The sequence below is a fragment of the Borostomias antarcticus genome, assembly GCF_949987555.1.
Source record: "Borostomias antarcticus genome assembly, chromosome: 6".
NCBI classification, from domain to species: domain Eukaryota; kingdom Metazoa; phylum Chordata; class Actinopteri; order Stomiiformes; family Stomiidae; genus Borostomias; species Borostomias antarcticus.
The window spans coordinates 7,017,202-7,041,695 of record NC_140239.1 but is presented as its reverse complement, the minus strand read 5'-3'; the positions used below and the strand labels follow the sequence as shown (position 1 = coordinate 7,041,695).

Below are 24,494 nucleotides of genomic sequence, written 5' to 3'. Positions count from 1 at the left end.
AGGTGTGTGTGAGTGTGTGTAGGGGTCCAGGTATAGTACCTTTGTGGTCCAGGTGTGTGAAAGTGCAGGATAGTCATGTGTGTTTGATAATGATGGATAGTGGTGTGTGTGTGTGTGTGTGTGTGTGTGTGTGTGTTAAATAATGATGGATAGTGGTGTGTGTGTGTGTGTGTGTTAGATAATGATGGATAGTGGTGTGTGTGTGTGTGTGTGTGTGTGTGAGTGTTAGATAATGATGGATAGTGGGGTGTGTGTGTGTGTGTGTGTGTGTCTGTGTGTGTGTGTGTACGTGTGTGTTAGATAATGTTGACAGACTCACCTCGTTGTCTGACTCCACCAGCACTTGGTCATATTCGCTCAGGGCCACCAGGAACATGATGGAGGTGACGTTCTCAAAACAGTGGATCCACTTCCTCCTCTCTGACCTCTGACCTCCCACATCCACCATCCTGGCAGGAAACACACAGCCAATCAGAGACGGCCTGAGAGGTCAACTTCCTCTAGAGCCGACCCATTTGGCCAACTCTCTTCGAAAACAGGGATAATAGCCTTTGATTCAGGTTTGATACCACCCATTATTTTATTGAACAACTGATTATAGTTGTTTTAAAAGCACTTCTTACAATAATAACTTGAAAGAAGTTCAGAAATGTCAGATGGAGTTCCTATGGAGAACTACACTACTGAAATTATACTGCTACAGCTCCACCTTCTGGTTGTATTATGACACTACAACCAGGAAGTCACTACCAACCCACACCCTGGCATTCACCTCCCATTCTCTCGAACTGTTCAGATCTCACAGGAACTGGATGGGTTTCAGATCTCACAGGAACTGGATAGGTTTCAGCTAGTTTGGATCTTCCCATTTAAGCTTGCCCCATCTTAGTGCCCCATCAGTGTGGTGTGGACTATAGGTGATACATCAATGCCACAAGGAGCCTTTAATTCAATTTAATTACACACAAAAAAAAGATTTAATCCTGAGGGACAATTAATGGAGGCTACCTGAAGATGACACTCTGCAGGTCAAAGGGGTACTCGATGATTCCGGTGGTGGGCACTCGGACCCTGAGGACATCCTGCTGGGACGGCAGGTAGGAGGGCTCCGCGATGCGGTCCAGCGCGTTCAGGTAACTATGGAGACGGGGGAACATCTGATTGGCCCCTATGGCGCAACTTAGCAGGTACCGAAGCTCACTGGCTCCATGCTCACTATTTAGCAGAGTTGGAATGGCTAGCATATTCTATGTCTACTCATTATTTGGCAGTTTCACAGTACATAGATGTACTCTCTATCTTAGAAACAAAGGTGCCTCCAAGAACCAAAATTATTGGTTGTGCCTGTGGGAAATGCCTTTCTGGTTCCAGCTAGAACCATTTCATCAAACAAAGGTTCTAACTAGAACCATTTAGACAATAAAACATTCTACCAGGAATCAAGCAAAGTTCTCAAAAGGTTATTCAGATGGTTCTCTCACAGGGACAAACAAAGAACCAGTTTTGGAACCTTTTATCTAAGAGTATCTACTTATTATATGGTGAGTATGAGACCTAGTGTTTTTCTATATCTACTCACTATTTGGCAGTCACACCTGTACCCTTCCTCTCTATTACGCTATTGCACCAAATCTGTGGAATGCCCTACCTTTATCACTGTGATCCGTAGACTCTTGTCATATCTTCAAAAAGCAGCTAAAAACGATTTTATTCAGACAGGCTTTTAGTTCACCTGCGGTCAGTTATGCCAAAAGCTGTAAAAGGTACTATACAAACTTTATGTACTCAATATTTGACAAGGTCACAGCTATACCCATCCTATCTACTCACTATTTGGCAGAGTCACAGCTGTACCCTCCCTCTCCACTCACTATTTGGCAGGGTCACAGTTGTGGTGTGCCTCTCTACTCACTATTTGGTGGAGTCACAGCTGTACCCTCCCTCTCTACTCACTATTTGGCAGAGTCACAGCTGTACCCTCCCTCTCTACTCACTATTTGGCAGAGTCACAGGTGTACCTCTCTACTCACTATTTGGCAGAGTCACAACTGTAACCTCCCTCTCTACTCACTATTTGGCAGAGTCACAGCTCTACCCTCTCTACTCACTATTTGGCAGAGTCACAGCTGTACCCTCCCTCTCTACTCACTATTTGGCAGAGTCACAGCTCTACCCTCTCCACTCACTATTTGGCAGGGTCACAGTTGTGCTGTGCCTCTCTACTCACTATTTGGTGGAGTCAGACAGCTGGTACTCTCTCCTCCGGTCGTAGGACTCCTGGATGCCCGGGTCGTTCCACAGGCTCTTGATGGCGTCTACATACGGGTTCTCGAACACGTTCACCTTCTCCACATCCACCTCCCGCACCACGTTGGCGCAGCCCTGAGGGACGAGAGAGGACAACACCATGACACACACGTACGCACATCAGCACGCACACACACACACACACACACACACACACACACACACACACACACACACACACACACACACACACAGTTCCACATCTCAGAGTTCCACATCTCAACTTTCTACATCTCAGAGTTCCACATTTCAGTTCCACATCTCAAGAGTTCTACTTCTCAGAGTTTTGAAAAAAAAGAGTTCTAATATCTCAGAGCCCGAGGCGCAAGGTTGGCCCAACCAGTGGAGTCCCAGTCCTGATGGAGCCGGTGTTATTTAAGAAAAGAGAAATGATCTCGTCCCAGATTGAGCTGGAAATCTCTGGAGTCACGCGACCGGCGCAAGCTAATTATCTCTCTAAGATGGCACCACAGAATAGAGTCTGGCCCGCTATATTCTTTCTTCATGTCACCTTTATTTAACCAGGCCAGACCCTTGAGGTCCAACCCCTCTTTTTAGCCAGGGGGGACCTGGCACTGGAGAACTTGCCAAACACCTGTAAAGCTGCTCCAGTTCACCTGGATTTGAGAGACTGGATTTCTGAGAGAGAGCCCGGCTCAACGCCGACTCCCTTTGATGCAACAATAATAAAGGGATCCCGCCGCGCGTCAGCTGGACGGTGCTTCTCAGGAGCAGGACATCTGTGGTAGCCGCCCGAGAGGAATCGCTGGAGCGCTCGGCTATTAAAGGCTTTTATTTAAGGTGCTATACAGTTACAACGCTTCGATGTCGGTAGTACATCTTGGCCCGACGTGGTGAAGATGACGTCGACTGACGTCGAAATGTTGTCACTCCGCACCTTAAATAAAAGGCTTTAACAACCCAGTGCTCCAGCTCTGACGCCACCTTCCTCCATTCACTTCCTTCCTCTGACATCGCTGGATTGGAAACAGCTGTGAAGAGCGCGTGTGTTCACCTTGTCCAATCGCGTTAGACCAGAGGTGACCCGGAGGAGGAAGTGACGAAGGCATTTCCAGTGAATTTGAAGCGGTTCCTGGGGAGAGGGTGGGCTGGGTTTCACTCCTCTAGCAGCTGATGTGGAAAGAGAAGTAGTCACTTTTTTTCACTCGGAGAGCTGAAGTGACAGGGTGACCACGTTCAGACGCTTTGCGGTCTGGAGGGACTCAAACCGACCGTACACACAGGTCGTACAAACATCGACCGGTAGAGGAATTCCACTGGGACCAAGGTCTGGACAGACGGACTGACTGACTGGCTGTATCCTAAACACCAGCGAGCATCGCACAGGACTCTACTTTACTCAATTCTACTTTAGCAGGGTCTCTTAGCTGAAAACACCAGGGCAAGGTTTTGCTATTAGAAGTCCACAGAAGCTCTCTACCTCACTCTACTCTGTCTTTTTCATTCTCCCTCACAGATCCCTGACCGGCGAATACCAGAGGCTGAGAGGGATGTGATGAGACAGACAGGAAACCAAAACAGACAGGAAGTGATTGCGGTTGGCTGTTATATAGAAGATAGTCAACCTCTGTTATATGGAAGATACACTCCTCGTACCCTCACCCTCTCTCCTGCAGAAGCATGCGCACACGCGGGCACACACACACTCACACACACACGCACTTCCAGGCTGCCCTCCCCACGCCCCTCTGGCCACCCCTACCTTGTTGTGCTCGTATTTGTAGGGGATGTAGAGGGTCTCCATGGCCCGGATCATGGACTGCATGGAGGTGAAGATGTTCTGGTAGACCAGCTTGATGAAGCCTCTCTTGTCCTCGTCTGTGTAGCCAGACCCATGGATGATCCTCATCTGCTTGATGAAGGTACTTTTCCCACTCTCACCAGTACCTGAGAGGAGGAGAGGAGAGGAGGAGAGGAAGAGAGCAGGAGGGAGAGGAGGAGGAGAGAGAGGAGATGGAGAGGGAGAGGAGGAGAGGGGAGGGAGGAGAGGGAGAGGAGAGAGAAGAGAGAAGGAGAGGGGGAAAGATGACATAATTTACTAGTCTGACATCTGAGCAGTTAGATTTAGTCCTCCCTATGTCTGTGTATACGCTCACTCACTTACCGTCTCACACACACACACACACACACACACACACACACACACACACACACACACACACACACACACACACAGTCTGTATCTCCTTTCGTCTCGGATCGTGGGCTTGCTTGGTCTGGTCTGAGACCAAGAACAACATCTCAGTAGTTTCCATGGCTACCAGAACTATTTGGGTGCTTCGGGTATAACAGTCTGGCTGTGGAGATCTCCCGGAGGTTCCCAGCTGAAGGAGAACTCTCCATAACCCCAACTCTTCCCCCTTCAGTCTCAGAAAGGCCCGGAGAACCTTGCGCATCTCGGTTCCACAATGGCCCGGGACGGAACAGGGAATGCGTGCGACTTTCAACCCCTGCGCAGAAACAAACGTTTATTCCCTAAACCATGTAGACCATGTTCTGATTCAGGACCCCCCCCTGGGGGGGGGGCGACAGGGCGGAATGGGTTCAAGCAAGATGGCGACGTGCGGAGATGGCGGTGATGAACGGCCGTGCCAGTAACCCTGCAGCGGTAGACTTGAGGGCCGGCCAGAGTTCATCACCAGTGACATCATCACCATCTCTGGGCTCCAGTCATTTCAGGAGCAGAGAGATGAGGTAATGCACTCTGTATGTGTGTGTGTGTGTGTGTGTATGTGTGTGTGTGTGTGTGTGTGAGAGAGAGTGGGCCTGCTGAGTGCCCATCAGAGCTGTGCTGAATCACCGCAGCGTGGGGGCGTGTGTGAGCGGAGGGTCATAATAGGGGGTCCGGTGTCACCGCGGGACCCGAGCCAGGGATGCACTCTTCAACGGCGGCCCGGCCCGGGCGGAGGCGCTCTCAGAACCGGAGCGCCCCTGAAACCAGAACCTCCTCCTCGCCCTCCTCCTCCTCGCCCTCCTCCTCCTCCTCCTCCGCCCGGGGTCGTTTCGGAACGCGTGTCGCAGATTTCAGAACGCTCGCTCGTCGGATGCGTCGCGCTCGTCCAGGGTTCGACCCCGCCCCACCCCGTGTCTGAAGTCCGCTCACTCTCGTATCCTCTTCATCTCTCTCGACCTCTCTACCCCTCCTCCATCTCTCTGCAGCTCTCCCCCTTTTTCCTCTCTCTCCCTCCATCTCTCACATTTTTATCTATCATCTATCTATCTATCTATCCCTCCATTCCTCTCTCTTCCTGCGTTGTTGATAGTGCTCTTCCCACTCTCCCCAGTAGGGTTAGGGTTACATACCAGTCACTTCTTCAGTCTCCTCTCTCCATCGCTGGAGGAAGTATCCAATTTAGGGTTAATTTCAAAGCTGATGCATACAGCCAGCTGAGCTACTCTGTGTGTGTGTGTGTGTGTGTGTGTGTGTGCGTGTGTGTGGCACACTCATTTGCTGTGTTTCCTTTACACCCTCATACAGCAGGTCTGGGGTCTCTGTCCAGGCTACAGGGTTGGGTTCCTGATGACCTAGTCTCGCGATGCCAGACTTTCCAGATCTCCGCCTCCGAAAGTTGAGCGTAGCGTTTAAAGACTGACTCGTGAGTCATGATGACCAGACCAGACCAGCAGCTCACACAGCAGGTCGGGGGTCTCTGTCTCTGTCCAGGCTGACCCCAGGACCGCTCCCAGGACCGCGTCTGTCTCTGGGCGGCCGCTCACGCAACATTCAGCGCAGTTCTGAATCGTGTTTACGGCAAATGGAACCATTTTAATTCAGAATGGCTCGGACAGAATCAATCAGGTGGGCAACGTGAAAGTGTGTGTGGCCAGCCTTGCCCACCCTGCGCTACTAGCCTAGTTCCTGCTTCCCGGGCTGCTCTACACAGCTCAACTCCAACTCTCAAACCTGCTCCCAGTTAGAATGTACTGTGTTCAGAGTTCCTCGGGGGACACAAAGCAATTAGAGCTGGAAAATCTCAATCAAGCTTGTATATAGGTTAATGGAGCTATATGGAGCAAACCCCACTCCCCCCCCCCCCATCACTGATCCACTGGTAATGGAGGCAGTTTGTAGAGAGCGCACACACGCACATATACACACACACAGAGAACTCACTTATTTCACTTATTATAGTGTGGTTTTAAAGTCTATATAAAGTCTATATTGTCTTTGACTTTATAGCTGACGCCCATGAGACAACCCAGAGAGAGGGAGGCCAGACTCGGGGCTGTGGACGTCCTTACTGGGCGAGGGTCAGGTAGCAGGAGCAGAGAGTGAGGCTACACTTCCAGACCTCCACTAGGCCCCGTGTGGACCCAACCCATACCCGGCTCAGCACAGAAAGACGAGATTAGCGAGTAGATATGATTATTATCCTATCAGCTGAGAATGAATGACCATAAACATGATAAGAGTGAACAAAAGGTAGTGAGGGAAGGAGAAGGAGAGAGAGAGAGAGAGAGAGAGAGAGAGAGAGAGAGAGAGAGAGAGAGAGAGAGAGAGAGAATGACTAGGTCGTTAACGGCCATTGTAAGTCGTACCTTGTGGTCAGTTTCATTTTCTTGTCTCAGAGCGACAGAGAGGGTTTAGAGCAGGGGTGTCAAACATACGGCCCGCGGGCCAAAACCGGCCCGCCAGATGGTTCAAACCGGCCCACGAGACGACGTCCAAAATTAATAAAAAGGAACAGATATTCCAAATTTGTCCAGCAGAGGTCGCACTGACATAACGAGAGATCCGGAAATAAACAGCACGTGACAGCAACGCGCCCAGAATCATCTGGCAATCTTGCCTTATCGTTATTAAGCTCTTGTTGTCAAAATTACCCACGGTTGCACCGTCATTACCAAAATGTCTGTCAAAACGGAGAAAAGTTGACACAGAGTGCAGTTTTCCAAGAAAAATGGACTGATTCTTATTTATTCACAGAAGTGAAAGGGAAACCTGTGTGCTTGGTGTGTAATCAGCAAGTTTCAGTGCTCAAGGAATATAATATTCGACGCCACTATGAGACTCATCATGGTGAAAAATACAACCATTTGCGAGGACAACTGAGAATAGAGAAGATAAATGAATTGTTAGTGGGTCTGAAGAAACAGCAGTCTGTTTTTACCCGTAGCCGAGAGGTCAGTGATGCAGCGGTGAAAGCTAGCTACCTTATTGCTAACGAGTTAATGTTAGGATCCAAGCCATTTTCTGAGGGCGAGTTCGTGAAAACATGCATGCTGAAGGCTGCAGAAATCGTGTGCCCTGAAAAGCGACAGGCCTTTGCCAACATTAGCCTAACGAGGAACACTGTCGCAGATAGAATTTCAGATCTCTCGGCAGACTTGGACAGCCAAATGAATCACAAAGTCAAGTCATTTGTTGCATTTTCGGTTGCAATTGATGAGAGCACTCTGAAGAATACAGTTCTGTTAAAAATAACATTTACTGTGGTAATGTAATATTTAAAGACCATGAACATTGTGCAGTATAATATCAGTCAGCAGCTTCAGCACAAAATAGTTTGGTCTGGTGTAACTCTATTGCTCATGCACTGCTATCACTTTTATGGGTTTTTGAAATGTACAAATTTAATACATTTACAAGGCAGGGTGATAACGTTCTTCATAGCTCCCACTTTAGTTTGTGCATAGTGTGGTGAGTCAGTTCAGGTGGTCAGATGTGAAAATGTATCTACTGTACATTAAAATAAACAAGTTGTTTTAATCAAAGTGAAATGCCATTTTTTCAGTTCCATAGGCCTATCTGTGAATAAATGTTTTGTGCCTTTGTAGATCCACTGTGATCTGTGAGTTATAATGCACATATATAGGCTAAATGATAAATTAAGGCATAATATTGAAATATTGAAAAACAAAGGTAAAGATTTGGAGTTGACGTTATTTCTAGGTTATTTTGCTATTATTTTACTGGCCCGGCCCACTTGAGATCAGATTGGGCTCTATGTGGCCCCTGAAGCAAAATGAGTTTGACACCCCTGGTTTAGAGGAACAGACTAACTACAGAGTAATGAGCAGCAAAGAGCAGAAGGCGTGGAGGCCGTCTCTGACGACTCAACGCCATAACCCCATGACAGGCCAGGGCCTCCAGACTCAACACCACAACCCCACAACAGGCCAGGGGCCTCCAGACTCAACACCACAACCCCACGACAGGCCAGGGGCCCCAGACTCAACGCCACAACACCAGGACAGGCCAGGAGCCTCCAGACTCAACGCCACGACAGGCCAGGGGCCTCCAGACTCAACGCCACAACACCAGGACAGGCCAGGAGCCTCCAGACTCAACGCCACGACAGGCCAGGGGCCTCCAGACTCAACGCCACAAACCCAGGACAGGCCAGGGGCCTCCAGTAGAGACGGACACATCAATCTGGACCATCAACCCAGTGAGGTCATCATTACGTTGGCCGCCCTGAGGACTTACTGGCCTTCGTGACAGACGTAGGCCACAGCCAGTCTGAAGGCCGAGCAGTGTGCGTGTTTCAGGGGTATGTGAGTGAGGTGTGTGTGTGTGGTGGGTGTATTAAGGGTATGTGTTGGGTTTGTTTGTGTATAATGTGTGTGAGGAGTGTGTCAGGGGTGTATGTGGCCATGCTTGGTCCCAGAGGAGCTTCTGTGTTCGAGATAGATAGATATGAACTTTAATAATCCCTGTAGGAGGAAATTTGAGAAGTGTGTGTGTGGTGTTATTCAGGTCAGGAAATAGATGTCTTAATGGTTAAATGAGTGGATTATATATGCTGCAGAATGGTGGAGGGCAGTAAGGCGACAGTGAAAGTTCACTATGCCTGAACCCCAACAACAAGGCCGAATTAGTGGTCCGACGGTCACTGGATTTCTCCGAAAGGACTCTGTGACAGCAATGTAATAGCACTGTAACGACACTGGGCTATGATTGTCATTGTTATTTTACTGTGATAAGACACTGAACTGTTGCTGGGCAACACAGTGGACTCAGAGCCCCCTGTCCACAGACGTACACACTGACAAACCAGGAAATGGTTCTCCAGAAAACACCCCAGATCCACTTAACCCATTTAAAACCCATACAAGCCTTAAACTCATGTCAGTAAATGCAAGTACATTACATAGGCTACAAGACACAGACATTACTGAAGGGGAGGTCTGTTGTTCTTTCAGGTGTGTTGTAGGTGGTGTGTGTGTGGGCAGGTAGACATAGTTTGGGTTAAGCCTACTGGGTGTGTTTCTGCCAGGACCAGATAAATTCCGTCAAACAGGTAAATAATAACCTACCTCTGGACCTCTGTACTCCTGTAATTGCTATCAATAAAACGCCCAGACTTTGGCCTCATTTGTAGACTGACGGAAACCACCTGCATTGCTAGCATAAAGCACAGATATTCAGGCCTATTGGCTATATTGTTAGGTAATTATAGACCTATCTAGTGAGCCTAGAGGCCCACTTTAATTACACTATCACTGCCCTGAAATCGGTGCACGGTGCAGCTGTTTAGGCTGCCTAAGCAATAGGCGTATCTCGTATATTCAAATGTGGTGGCTTTAAAATAAGGCCTGTGCCCACACTTTAAATTCCTAGAGGTATGTGTGTGTGTGTGTGTGTGTGTGTGTGTGTGTGTGTGTGTGTGGTGGAGTTGGAAGCTGCGTCGCAGAAGTATCACTGGTCTAGTGGACAAAATTCCACTTGGGCATCACCACCATCGGCCTCTCCGACGGGGGTCTGTCTTACCGAGAAGCAACAGCTTCAGCTCCCGGCGAGCGTCCCTCTTGTCCCGGCGGAGCTGCCTCTCGATCTCGTCGTTGATCCGCCTGGCTTCTTTCGCCTCTTCGCTGAGGCAACACGCCATTATGGACTCCAGGGTCATTTCTTTGAAAACACGCTTTTTGTTTCTATTTCGTCCAATGCTCCCGTTTCAATTAATTGCTAAAGTATGAGGAAAGCACACCCTCATTCATCTGCAGAAAAACAGGGAAGAGAACATTGACTGAAGGGGGGAAAGGAAAATGTATTGGAGAAATGATTACCCCCCTCCCCCCCGTTCTGATCGCCTGTCAGCAAATAGTAGTGGCTCAAGCCGGAGTTTAAACAGAAAAGCTGTAAAAATCCTGGTTGGAATAATCAGCTTTCACTAATATGATCAACAGATCCTTTTAAGACATATAACCTCCGAAGTCTTCAGTAAGATCTTGTTAGACATTCCCTTCTTGGCCAGACGCCCTCCCTTTCAAGTCTTTTCAACGATTATCTTTGTCTTGATTGGTAAGGGCTATATTATGTCCAATGTATCACGCGTGTGCGAGGACAATGAGAAAATACACAAATAGACCTGTCCGCTTTCTTTCCAACGGCTCGACTCCCGGGCGTGGTAAAACAGAATATGGCGGACTTTCACTCCAATCCGCTAGGCTGGAATACAGTTATCTCTAGAGGCTAAGGAACCGAGAAAGCCACCCACCCCTCCCAGGTGGGCTTCGATCAACTGCAAATAGCACCATCCGCATGCCCTTAAAAAGGTGTAAACAGTGAATTATCCAGTCGGCGTGCTTGGACGAAGTGAACGATGGACCGAAGTGGTTTCCAGTCAGTCTCTCCTTCTCAACCCGTTCATGTATTTTTATTCCAGAGACCATCTAGCTGCTGCTGGCTGGGTGACGTCGGACAGGCAGGAGGAGTCCTCTCAAGGAAAAACGCCACAGAAGTAGATATTCTCTCAACCTGTGGAATAAAAAATAAAATAAATAAATAAATACCGAGTAATTTCTTATATAATGATGTTCTTATTCGTAGACGGTTAAACAACAATACAACAGCAGCGATGTAGCTAAGATTCAAGGATTGGATTCCAAGAAAGATCATACATTGCATTTGTTTCAGTGTTCCGTTTTACAAAATGTTACAATGTTTCCAGCCATATGCGGTGTCCACATCTTTCCAGGCACATAATCGTTACAAATACTAGCCTACAAACTGACAATATAGGCTGTCAGTCTATTATGTTAGAATGTGTTAATGCAACATACATTTTGTTTCGAATGTTACAATGTGTCCATGCCCCTGACAGTTGTTACAGATTGTGTTATTTCTGTGTATGAATGCGCTATGCAAATAAAGTTTGATTTGATAACAATCTCCATCCACGCCACATGTGTTATTAGGCTACCAATGTTACAGTGTGCCCATGTCTCACAAAGCTATAAATGTTTCCGCGGGAGCGCATCTGAGTGAGCGAACAAATTATGAAAAAATGTTTCCCGTGTGAATTTCCTTTCAAATAAATTACGTGGGAGCAGTATCTTATAGGGGGATTTTACCCTCTATCTGGCAACCACCATGAGCGCCCCCGTACCCCTTCCGGTGGTTCTCGGTACTACATCAACAAGTGGCGTCTGGATTGGATGAGGATGGGCGGTTAGGAAACCAAGGAGACAGCAACGCTGAAGGGAAACTGAACATGGTATCGGTCTGCAGATAACTAGCAATAACTAGCTATCATGGTCACATTCCGTTAATACAGCGGTTTGTTCACATGAGAGGTAAACATAACTTTTAGACACATGGATAATTCATTTTTATGTTTAGCTGTTGATATAAAGCTAGCGTTAGTGGATTCCCTTGCTAGCTAAAGTGAGCTAGCTAACGTCATGCCAGCAGCTAGCACTAGTAATGTACTAGCTAAGTTTAACGTTGACAAACTAACTGTAGCCCCAACAATGAAACTCCGTGTACTGTCGATGTGGCTACCTAAGTTACCTAGCTACAATCAAGGAAACTAGCCAGTTAGCCTAGCCGATAACTAATAGTCTGGGCCAGAAACTTCAGTTAGTCACAGATGGGCTGGAGCTAACGTTGGCTAGCTGGCTAAATGAAAGTTAAAGAACAATGTTTAAAGAGCCAGTATATTCACCTACCCGAATCAGTCTGATCTGATTGCAACTTTATTTCCAGAGATATTAGAATATATTGTATTGTGAGAACATGGGAGGCATTTGTGTTTCAACTCTTGACTTATATGTGTTTTCCAGATACAAGATGGTGGTGGACACCGTCCAGGTTCGGAGACAGGGGTCTCAGGACTTCGGGGCGTGCTACGACTCTGCCTGCGCCATGCATGACCTGGTGCCCTCCCCTGCCGTCAAGGCCCACCTCGGCCGGGGGACGCTGGACTTCAACGGAGACCGCCTCAAACTGACGGACTGGCCGCCCATCCTCAGCTCCCTGGCCGTCAACAAGCAGCTGCTGCAGGTGGCGGTGAGCAGCTCCTACCAGACGGGGCCAGGGCCAGGGGAGACTGGTGAGTAGAGGCCAGGATACTACAAGGCAGGGCCAGGGGAGACTGGTGAGTAGAGGCTAGGATACTACCAGGCAGGGCCAGGGGAGACTGGTGAGTAGAGGCCAGGATACTACCAGGCAGGGCCAGGGGAGACTGGTGAGTAGAGGAGGGGATACTACCAGGCAGGGCCAGGGGAGACTGGTGAGTAGAGGCCAGGATACTACCAGGCAGGGTCAGGGGAGACTGGTGAGTAGAGGAGAGGATACTACCAGGCAGGGTCAGGGAGACTGGTGAGTAGAGGAGAGGATACTACCAGGCAGGGTCAGGGAGACTGGTGAGTAGAGGAGGGGATACTACCAGGCAGGGTCAGGGGAGACTGGTGAGTAGAGGAGAGGATACTACCAGGCAGGGTCAGGGGAGACTGGTGAGTAGAGGAGAGGATACTACCAGGCAGGGCCAGGGAGACTGGTGAGTAGAGGAGAGGATACTACCAGGCAGGGCCAGGGGAGACTGGTGAGTAGAGGCCAGGATACTACCAGGCAGGGTCAGGGAGACTGGTGAGTAGAGGAGAGGATACTACCAGGCAGGGCCAGGGAGACTGGTGAGTAGAGGAGAGGATACTACCAGGCAGGGCCAGGGAGACTGGTGAGTAGAGGCCAGGATACTACCAGGCAGGGTCAGGGGAGACTGGTGAGTAGAGGAGAGGATACTACCAGGCAGGGTCAGGGGAGACTGGTGAGTAGAGGAGAGGATACTACCAGGCAGGGTCAGGGAGACTGGTGAGTAGAGGAGGGGATACTACCAGGCAGGGTCAGGGGAGACTGGTGAGTAGAGGAGAGGATACTACCAGGCAGGGTCAGGGGAGACTGGTGAGTAGAGGAGAGGATACTACCAGGCAGGGTCAGGGAGACTGGTGAGTAGAGGAGAGGATACCTGCCCAGGAGAGAGAGGAGGAGAGGAGGAAGCAGCTTGAGACTACTGAAATGACCCCCCGTTGTTGGGAAATTGAGTGAATATCTGTCTCCCCTACCCCTATTTCTCCCTCTCCTCCTTTCCTCTCTCTCTCTCTTGTACTCTCTCCACCTCCACCCCCCCCCCCACCCCCGCTCTCGCTCTCTCTCTCTCTCTCTCTCTCTCTCTCTGTCTCTCTCTCTCTCTCTATCTCAGACAGTAGGTACAGGTCTACCCTCAGGAAGAAGATTCCAGTCATCCGCTCCAAGGAGATGACATTTAAACTGTGTAAAGCTGTGAGAGAGTGTCTGAGTGTCTCTCCTAATCTCAAGACCCTCCATCTCCACGCTCTACCACTGAGAGAGAGAGACCTCATCACCCTCACCAAGGTCTTTTGCAAGATCCCTGAGTACAAAAAAACACTTACAATCAAATATAGATACAAAAATACAATAAAATATAGATACAAAAATACAATCAAAACACAATCATAAATATATTATACAAATAAATATTTAAACAGTAATGCATACAAAGTACAATATACAGAATGCGCAAAGTTATTAAATACTCAATGAAAACAATTACGAGCATCAGAAAAAAACCTCCCTGACAAGTCTTTTGATTTATCCTAATGGCAGGTTAATCAGATATGCTACTGGCTCCTCCCACCCTGTGTCCTGGAGTGCGGCCCCAGAGAACATAGCTAACACACCTCTCCTTCCTCCCCTCCAGGGACTTGCCAAGAGTCTCTCTCTGGAAAATCTGTCCTTGGCACACTGCTCAATCGCGGACGTGGGATTGGAAGGTGAGCGGTCTCATTGGAGGAGCGTCTCTCCTCATTTGCATATTATGCTTGTATGATACGTCCCTAGAGAACATGTGGTCTCATCTCTGCTGGTCGCCTGCAGCTGTCTGTCAGAGTGTGAAGAACTCCGCCACTATCAGAACGGTGGACTTCACTGGCTGCAACCTAACCTGGAGAGGAGCTGAGCACATGGCCAACATCATCAAGGTACGATGGCTCCTCTGTCTTCCATCCTCTCTCTTCAGCGTTATGGACTAAACGTCATCTCAGTGCTTGTATTATATCTGGTTCACTGGCAGTCCTGTAAAAGTGAAACCTAGGTGGCCTATGAATCTGACACTGGTGTCAATTACCATAGTTATGCTGACGACACACAGCTCTATATTTCAGTAGCTCCCAATAGCTACAGGTCGGTTGACTGCCTGGTAAACTGTATCGCTGATATAAATGCATGGATGACACACAACTTTCTCCAGCTCAATCATGGTAAAACAGATATAATGGTCATTGGTGATAAAACAGAAAGGGGGAGATTATCTACACATTTAAATACACTGGCACTAAACACCAAACACCAGGTTAGAAATCTAGGTGTCATAGTCGACTCTGATCTCAACTTTGAATCTCATGTCAATAACATAACTAGCGTATCTTTCTATCATTTAAGAAATATAGCAAAAGTGCAATCCTTCCTTTCAAAGGCCGACACTGAAAGACTTATGCATCCATTTATAACCAGCAGACTGGACTATTGCAATGCCCTCTTTTGTGGCCTACCAAAGAAAACCATCAATCGTCTGCAAATCATACAAAACGCCGCGGCACGAGTCCTTACAAAATCCAGACGGAGGGCTCACATCACACCCGTCCTGAAGGCTCTGCATTGGCTACCCGTCAGCTTCAGAATAGACTTCAAGATTCTTCTACTGGTTTATAAATCACTCCACAACCGTGCTCCAAAATATATGTCTGACATGCTTGTTAGATATATACCAGCAAGATCCCTGAGGTCCTCTGGTGCCGAACTTCTGACAGTCCCAGCAGCCAGGACGAAGAGGCATGGAGAGGCAGCCTTCTGCCACTATGCCCCCAGACTGTGGAACACTCTGCCAGAGAGCCTCAGATTGACTGAGACGTTCAAGCGAGACCTCAAAACGTATCTATTTAATCTCGCCTTTTAAACACCTCGCTGTATTGTCTGTTGTTGTTTTGATCTGTCTGTTATTGTTTCATGTCGTGTTTCTTTAAAGCACATTGCGTTGCAATTTGCTATATAAATAAAGTATTGATTGATTGATTGATTGACACTGGCGCCATGCTGTTGTTGTCACTGTGAGCTCTGGCGCCCTCTAGTGGCGTGTATTACCGTTAGGCGTTAGAAGGGAGACGCATCAATAACACCCCCACCCTCCCCTCGACAGCACCAGGCGATGCGGCGCCACGGCGCGGCGTGGGCGGAGTCCCTCCGGTACCGGAAGCCCGAGTTCGAGGGCATGGGCGGGCTCCGGCGAGTCACCCTCAGCTGCAACGCCCTGATCGGAGACCGCGGGGCCGCCGCCCTGGCGCAGGAACTGGCCGAGGACCTGTGGGTTAAAGGTGACATCACGATGGCGACGACGCGCCCGCAAACCACGTTACACAACCTGGGGTCCTCCTGGATCCCAGTGATGTTTCCTCAGACGTCCCGTCTCCTCTCTCTCACGCTGTCTGCCGATCGTCCACCCTCTCTCCCCAGCGGTGGACCTGCAGAAGTGTGGTCTGTCCAGCGAGGGAGCCAGGAGCCTGCTGGAGGCCCTGCAGTCCAACTCCACGCTCTGTGTGCTGGACATCCGGAGCAACCCCTTAGTGGGTGAGGAGGACTGAGAACCAGCTACCGCACAGATACATGGCTGGACATATGAACCAGCGACCACACAACCACACCTGTACATGAACCAGCGACCACACAACCACACCTGTACATGAACCAGCGACCACACAACCACACCTGTACATGTACTAGCTACCACACAACCACACAGCTCTACACAAACTAGCTACCACACAAACACACAGCTGTACACAAACTAGCTACCACACAAACACACCTGTACATGAACCAGCGACCACACAACCACACCTGTACATGTACTAGCTACCACACAACCACACAGCTGTACACAAACTAGCTACCACACAAACACACCTGTACATGAACCAGCGACCACACAACCACACCTGTACATGAACCAGCGACCACACAACCACAGCTGTACATGAACCAGCGACCACACAACCACACCTGTACATGAACCAGCTACCACACAACCACACAGCTGTACACAAACTAGCTAACACACAAACACACCTGTACTGTACATTAACCAACTACCACACTAACACACACCTGTACATGAACCAGCTACCACACACATACACAGCTGTACATATGAACCAGCTACCACACACATACTGTACATGGGTGTACATGTGAACCATTTACCACACACGGACATGGCTGTACATGCCTGCAGCTTGCCTGTAGTGAGATGCAATGCAATGGATCTTTATTATCAAGTGTTCCATGTAGATTCCTCATGCAGTGCCCCCACCTCTCTCTCCCCCCCCCATCCCTCTCTCTCTCTCTCTCTCTCTCTCTCTCTCTCTCTCAGACAAAGACCTGGTGAAGACTGTGATAGAGAAAGTCCTCATGAATTCTGAAGGACAAGCCTCTCAGGTATGGATGTGTGGGCCTCTAGTCTAGTCAAAACATACAGTATGCTTTGTATTTTGATGGAAAAGAGTGTCTCTATTTGCGCGTGTGTGTGTGTATGTGTGTGTGTGTGTGTGTGAGAGAGAGAATGTGTGTAGTCCTGCATGTGTGTATGTGTGTTTTGTGTGAGTGCTCAGGAGTGTGTGTGCGCGTGCGTGCATGCATGTGTGAGTTGTTCTGGGTGTTTGTGTGTGTTCTGTGCAGGATCTCAGGGTGTTGCAGTAGTGGTGTGTGTGTTCATAGTGCTCCTCCATGTGGTGTGTTGTGGTAGTACTCCTGGATCAAGCCCCCATCCCAGAGAGAGACCCAGAAACCCTCCGTCCCCAAGAGACGAGGACTGAGAGGGAAGACCATGTTCAGAACAGGTACTGATCAATACGTATTAATGTTCCGAACAGGTACTGATCAATACGTATTCATGTTCAGAACAGGTACTGATCAATACATATTCATGTTCAGAACAGGTACTGATCAATACTTCTGAATCATCCCTCAGATCGTCTTCTCATTTTCTGATCTGTAATCTACCCTATCACTGTTATCGATGTCACAACTGTGACTAGTTGACTCCAAAGATACCCCCCCCCCCCCTCCCCCTCCCTCCTCGCTGACCTTTCACCTGCTCACATGATCCCCTCTGCCATCACACTGTACAACGCCTCCCTCAACTCAAGGGACTCCATTGACCTGAGTGGGTGATGGCTGATGACTCTTAGTTTTAGTACTCCTGAAAACAAGCTTATTTTATGCTTTTACTGCCCTGTTATGCTTTTATTGCATTTTAATGTTTTTATTGTTTTAATGTTTTATTGTTTTGTACTGTCTTGTTGTGGTTTTAGTGTTTGTCTATTGTTATGTGTCACGCTGCAACACTGAATTTCCCTGACGGGATGAATAAAGTCTTATCGTATCGTATCGTACCCTCATTGATGTGGAGGTGTGGTGAGGGCCCAGGTCACTGTCTCTCTCTCTCTGTGCTGTTAGCTGCTCTGTAGGCTGCTCAGCTGAGTCAGTTTTGATATAATATATCAAACCTGGGCCCTCACCACACCTCCACATCACTGGGGATACGATATGTGAGGTTTGATTTGGACTTTAGGGACGGTTCCATTGATTTTGATTGTAGACCAGCGCTCCAGCTCACTAGCTGACTAACACCGTGTCCTAACTACACGCGATGCGAGCAAGCGAGCGTCAGCGACAAAATGCGTTCCATTGCTTTGTTTTCTAATGTTATGTCCTAACTGGACGCGAGCGACACAGCGCGAAGCGGCGCGACGCTTTACCTGCCCTTTTGACGCTCGCCCTGTTCCTATTTTCCTCCTGTCGCTCGCGTTGACAGGCGTTCATTCTTTAACTGTCTTCAGTTGGGAATATAGACAAATGACGTAACAGAACAGGGAATTTAACGGTTTCAGTTAGGACAGCAAGCTGCAATGTCGCGTTCTGTTTCTCGCATTGCAAGCAGTTAGGACACGGTGTAATGCTCTTCCAGAACCCAGGATAAAGCAGTCCGGTTTCCTGTCAGGGGGTGTTGTTGACCATCTACGAACTTGTCCTTCCAGGCCCCCGCAAGGCGCCTACGACATGTGGGCGGAGTCCGGGCGTCCAACGCCCCCCGCGCCCCAGCTCTGACAAGCGTATCCCATGGCGCACTGCGGCACGCGCTGACCGGCAGAGGTGAGGCCCGGGGCCGAGTCCGCCAGGTTCAGCACGGCAGCGCAACGCTGCGGAAGGCTCTGACGGAAACACAGGACACAGAACAGAGTTCCTGTCTGACGCGTAGCAGGAGGAGTCCTGTCAGACTGTCAGGTCACACTACCGCTGGTTCTGTGTGCTTCGCTCTCCTGAATGAGACCACAGTAGGAAGAAGTAGCATTGGATAATGCAGTAAAACACAGTACACTGTAGTATAATACTGCATGATACAGTATAGGGATGCAAACAATTAATCAAAAATTGATTCATTGATCGTTAAGGATTTGTTCGAGCACGTGAAATTTACTGGATCTACTATCAAACAATGTGGTAGCGAAGCAGCCATCTCGCATCTCGGGAGAAATGCCGAGAAATCAACAGCGGCATATTTTGAAACATGAAGCAGGCCAAGCAAAGCATTGTGTGGGACCACTTTGAAAAGAAAGGACAAGAAGCCACTTGCAAATATTGTGATGCCGTGTACACGTACAACACGACGACAACAGCAATGCAATATATAGGCCTCTATTCTTTGCTGTCGTTCTGACTGAGCTCACTTTTCACAGTCGCGGGAAATCTGCTGACATGACACAAAATGGATATGAAGACAAAATGTTTAAGATGCTGATAATTAATAGACCGGTTATCTTGATTACTAGTGGTCCAATCCATGGACAATGCAAGAAAGAGGGATGGACTGCACTTGAAACAAGCTATCAAACACATTTGTAGAGGATTTGAATTTCTATTTTTATTCTAAATTTTTAGCATTTTGGCACTGGGGATTTTCCTTTGGCTCTGACTCACATCTCTTTGGGGAGGCTCCAAAAAATCCTCTATGCAGGAAAAACCCTAGCATAGTACTGTACAGGTACAGTAGTATAATATAGTAGAGTATAGTTGTGTTGCATAGTACCGTACAGCACAGTAGAGTACAGTAGACTACAGTGACTGGTGGTTCATGTGGTTGTGGTCTTCTCTTGGCAGAGGTCTTCCTCCTGGTAGCAGTGCGGCAGAGCAGAGCTTCCAGGTACAGTAAACCCTCTCTCACACGGGTTCTAACGGCTCAATGTACTGTATGTATGTATGTATGTATGTATGTATGTATGTATGTATGTATGTATGTATGTATGTATGATCACTCATATGCCCTCTGATATCAGAACAGCAGAGTCGCTGCCTATCTTTCACCACAGGCTCAAAACTCACCTCTTCAGGACGTACTACCAGGATCCTGCCCCTTAAAGAACCTATTGTATTTTTATTTTGCTACTCTTGCACTTTGCCTCTAGCACTAGATTATGCTCTTAGTCACTTGTCTTGTCACTTGACTTAGAGTGGAGATACACTTGTGAGTGCTGGTGAGTAGTAGGACACTGACTTCCTATGTTAAATGCAATTATTGTAAGTCGCTTTGGATAAAAGCATCAGCTAAATGACTAATGTAATGTAAATGTAATGATTATGTATTAGTCATTATTAGTATATTATTATTATTATTATTATTATTATTATTTGGGTGTTCTCAGGTAAGCTCTCTTGGACATCCCAACTCCAGCTGCACACCTTTTTTTTCTTTTTAGTTTTTAATTTTTAGCCATTGTTTGTCTTTCACTGTCTTTGTGCGAATAAATAAACAAAAGTAAAAGCGCGTACCCTACGAGGTACATACGTAACACGCCAGGGATAATACATAAACACACCTGTCACCTCTGACCCCGTCCACTCTTTTTTTCAGGCCGTGGGCACTGTCAAGGTCACCCTGGAGACGGAATCAGAGGAGGAGGAGGAGGAGGAGGAAGAGGCGATGACCCAGAGTCCTCCGTCTGGTCTGAGTTTTCCGGACAGCATCACTGCCCGACAGTACAAACGTCTTCAGGTCTGAACTCTTACAAGTGTGCTTAGGTCCAAACATGACCACAGAAATACAGCATTATTCCAGGCTCATTTTGGTATATAGAATACACACAGGCCCTGTCAGCCTGGTCAAACCACTGCCGTATCACACTGAATGTTTCTGAGGTTACTGTGTGCCCTGGCTGGCTGTATGAGGATGCAGTTCCCATGCCTGTCCTGTAGGTGGAGCTGGAGGAGAGTCGTCTCAGGCTAGCAGAGGAGCGCAGCGCCAGAGTGAAAGCAGAGGCCAGACTTATGGAGGTAGTCTATCCCTGGGGCGTCTGGATACCATCTGCCATACCTACATGTATACTGTTTGTGTGTGTGTGTGTGTGTGTGTGTGTGTGTGTGTGTGTGTGTGTGTGTGTGTGTGTGTGTGTGTGTGAGTGTGTGAGTGTGTGAGTGGGGCGTCTGCATACCATCTGTCAAACCTATGCTGTTCGTGCGTGTGCGTGTGTGTGTGACATTTGAGATTCAAGATTCAAGGTTATTTTTATTTGTCACATGTAATCAATGTTGCCAACTCCTCTGTAAGGGAAGTAGCTCTTGGCTCACCCAGAAGTAGCTACAAGTAGTAAGATGATGTAATCAACTAATTTGCATAATATGACATTTTGAAAGAGGCAAAATGAATAGAAAAGGCTGACCAGGTAGTTTACAAACTATTTATGTATTTATAAACATATTTTTTTTGTTTCCATATAACTATAATGTTAGTTGTTGTATTTTACAGATATGCAGTGGCCTAATGAATGTAGACCTACACTATGTACTGTACATATTTTCTGCGGGCCTGCTATCTAGTCAGACTGGTCTCTTTAGTGCTGTGTGAGTGTTGAGGAGGAGGAGACGGCAGCCCATGCAGTACTCGTCTCTCTTGAGCTGGGTTGTAATGTGAACCGTGTTACAACCCATGTTAGATGCTTTTGCAGAGCTCTGTCAACACAATCATTCCCCAAATTACCAGAAAAACACGCTAGAGTTGTCGCTAGTTGCTTTTCACTAATTAAGTCGTCATGGGTGCCTGGAAAGTCGCCAGATATAGAGACAAAGTCGCCAAGTTGGCAACACTGCATTTAATGTGCGGTGTACAGTCACAGTGACATGTTGCTGCTGATTCCAAGATTATGCTCCATACAGATAGACTCCAATACCCAATTTACAAATTTACAAGTTACAAATTACAAAATTGTAAAACCTATGGAGGTAATGTATAGGGCATCTGCACTACACAATACAGTGTGCAGTATAGGCTACTGTGTGGTTTATATTAGTGCATGATTCTCTGTGTATACTATGTATGTGATACCTATGCTGTTCACGTGTGTGTGTGTGTGTGTGGATAATATAACTGTGTGTGTGTGTGTGTGTTCAGTATGAGCTGGAGAACGCCAGGTTGCGCAGCGTCAACTTCTCTCTGTCGGAGGCTCTTCAGGCTCCTCCCACTGGCGCTTCCAGCGTGCTGGAGGACGACGCGGTGCTGGACAGCATCGAGAGCTCCTTCAACAAGTTCCACGCCTTCCTGGACCTGCTGAAAGACGCCGGGTAAGCCGCCCTCTGATTGGGTGGGTGGAGACGCCGGTTGACTCTGAAATGAGTCTCACCCCCCCTGAAGAAGATCCATTCTGGACCTCAAGGTGTCCCTCTAGGTTTGATGGGCGAGAGAATCTAGTCTGTTGAGTAATTTTAATGTAATCTTGCAGGTAGATCTGTTCCTCAGTGAGCTGGAGCATTGAAATACAAAGATGTAATCAGTCAGCACATCACATTCTTACATGAGTAACCCTTAGGATTATTTTAACTGTTTTACAAGCCTATATCAATGCTATACAGCAAAAAAACACAATTGATACAAATAAATGTGTCTCTCTCACAAACTGTCTCTCACTGTCTCTCAGACTTGGCCAACTGGCCTCCATGGCTGGGATTGACCAATCAGACTTCGGCCCTCTCGGGAAACCCCAGCTCTCCTCTACGGTTGGTCGACCGCTCGGCGGAGGAGGGGGCGGGGCCGGGGATACGGCTGAGAGGGATGGCGGTGCTCCTCTGGTCAGTACTCCCAACATCTGGGCTCAGAATCAGAATCCTTTTATTGCCATTTGTACTTGACATTCATAGGAATTTTTTTTATGACATTGTGGAGCCAACAACAACACAACAATGTTAAAAAACAAAAACAGGACAGGATAGAGCAAAAGGCAAATAAAGTGTAAAACTAAACCAAACTACCAATGCATTTGGCCTACAAAAGAGACTTGGTATACTCAGTATAGTGCAACAATTTCAGGGGGCAGGGGAGAGAGTCAAAGGGGAACCTGATGACAAGGTTGATAAGGTTGATGGCCGAGGGGAAAAAAGTAGTTCCTGTGTCGGAACAGTTTTAGTCTGTGACGACCGCAGCTTCCTGCCAGAGGCGAGCGGTGTGAATCTTCCTGGCCCGCTTCAGCGCCCCCCAGGAGTCGAGCAGGGCCTGGAGGGAGGGCGGGGCCTGGAGGGAGGTTAGGGTTCTGCTACATCCTTTCCCAGTTCTATATCCAGTTAATGAAGAGAAACACATCTGAGTCTATCTGTGTGTTCTCTCTCTGTCTCCAGGGTGGAGATGCTTCCCGGGCTTCCTCTAGAGGCCCACCCAACGGCCTCACCCCTGGAGCTCCAGCCTCGCCCAGGGAGTTCCCGCCAGAGTTTAGCAAACAGGAAGTGCCTCTCGCCCTGGCTAGCGGCCCTGCTGTGGAGGAGCCAGGTGGAGAGCTGAATCAGCAGAGGGGTGCGCGGTCTGAGCATAGCATCTGTAGCAACGGCTCCCATGGCAACAGCTCCCATGGCAAGAACTCCCATGGTAGCAGTTCCTATGGCAAAGGCACCTGTGGTGCGGCCTTTCAGCCTCACCATGGTAACGGAAACGGCTCTGACCGCAGCTGTGGCTCCCGCGGCAACGGCTTTCATGGTCACAGCTTCAACTACAGCAACGTATCCCACGTCCACAGCAACGGTCACCGTAGCAACGGTTCCCACGGCGACGCGTCTGTGAGGTCCAGTCTGAGCGAGTTGAGCGAGAGGGCGGGATCAGTGGGGTCGCGGGGCTCAGGCGGGGGCGTGTCTGGGAGAGGGGGAGGGCAGAGGGGGTCGGAGGAGGAGGTGAGACTGTACTCTGGGTTCGGGGTGCTGGAGCAGGTCCGATCGCTGGGCAGTCTTGGCAGCCAGTCAGACGACGGGTTCTGACCAGCCCTGGTTATCCAACACCGGAACCGCTATGGAGGTCCGACTCCGGTACAGGAGGATGGAGAGAGACAGGTGTGCAGGTAGAATAGAAACAGGTTCTGACCAGCCCTGGTTATCCAACACCGGAACCGCTATGGAGGTCCGACTCCGGTACAGGAGGATGGAGAGAGACAGGTGTGCAGGTAGAATAGTAACAGAGAGACTGTACAATAGCAACTGACAGGACTGAGTAGTGAGTAGGTCACTAGTGTTTCACCTTACTACTGGTTGAGGTGAGAGATTCAGGAGGGTGTGCTCATCCTAGGAACCTACAAAAGAGACTCAGTATACTCAGTATAGTGCAACAATTTGAGGGTGCAGGGGAGAGAGTCCGAGGGGAACCTTGTTGATAAGGCTGATGGCCGAGGGAAAAAAAGCTGTTCCTGTGTCAAACAGTTTTAGTTTGAACAGTCAAACAGTTTTAGTCTAGAGAGCAGCTAGTTTGTATGTTTTATTTGTGGTTTTGATGCTTGTTGTTGCATTTGTGTCAAATCAAACCACTGATGACTGAGGATTCATTGAACATCTGGATTGTATCGATGCCAAA

General features: G+C 48.4%; 2 protein-coding genes across 2 annotated transcripts in view; one reads left to right on the top strand and one right to left on the bottom strand.

The window, feature by feature from the left end:
• The window catches only part of LOC311309875 (guanine nucleotide-binding protein G(q) subunit alpha), a 12,760-nt gene extending 1,871 nt beyond the window's left edge, over positions 1-10,889 (bottom strand). Inside the window, exons 1-5 of the mRNA XM_084439214.1 lie at positions 10,043-10,889; positions 4,031-4,215; positions 2,228-2,382; positions 1,009-1,137; positions 320-449 (exon numbers count right to left, since the gene is read on the bottom strand). Of these exons, the coding sequence (XP_084295340.1) occupies positions 320-449; positions 1,009-1,137; positions 2,228-2,382; positions 4,031-4,215; positions 10,043-10,178 (735 nt within the window). The 5' untranslated portion in view covers positions 10,179-10,889. The remainder of the gene's footprint in view (positions 1-319; positions 450-1,008; positions 1,138-2,227; positions 2,383-4,030; positions 4,216-10,042) is intronic.
• Positions 10,890-11,736: 847 nt separating this feature from the next.
• Positions 11,737-23,908, top strand: cep78 (centrosomal protein 78; the record flags this gene model as incomplete). Its single annotated transcript, XM_084439658.1, has 16 exons — positions 11,737-11,847; positions 12,337-12,605; positions 13,752-13,924; positions 14,271-14,343; positions 14,447-14,550; positions 15,765-15,939; positions 16,079-16,192; positions 16,995-17,059; positions 17,367-17,460; positions 18,661-18,775; positions 19,781-19,823; positions 20,532-20,672; positions 20,873-20,950; positions 22,065-22,234; positions 22,588-22,738; positions 23,282-23,908. The coding sequence occupies exons 2-16, from the start codon at positions 12,344-12,346 to the stop codon at positions 23,906-23,908; spliced, it is 2,385 nt and encodes a 794-aa protein (XP_084295784.1). The 5' UTR covers positions 11,737-11,847; positions 12,337-12,343.
• Positions 23,909-24,494: the final 586 nt, after the last annotated feature.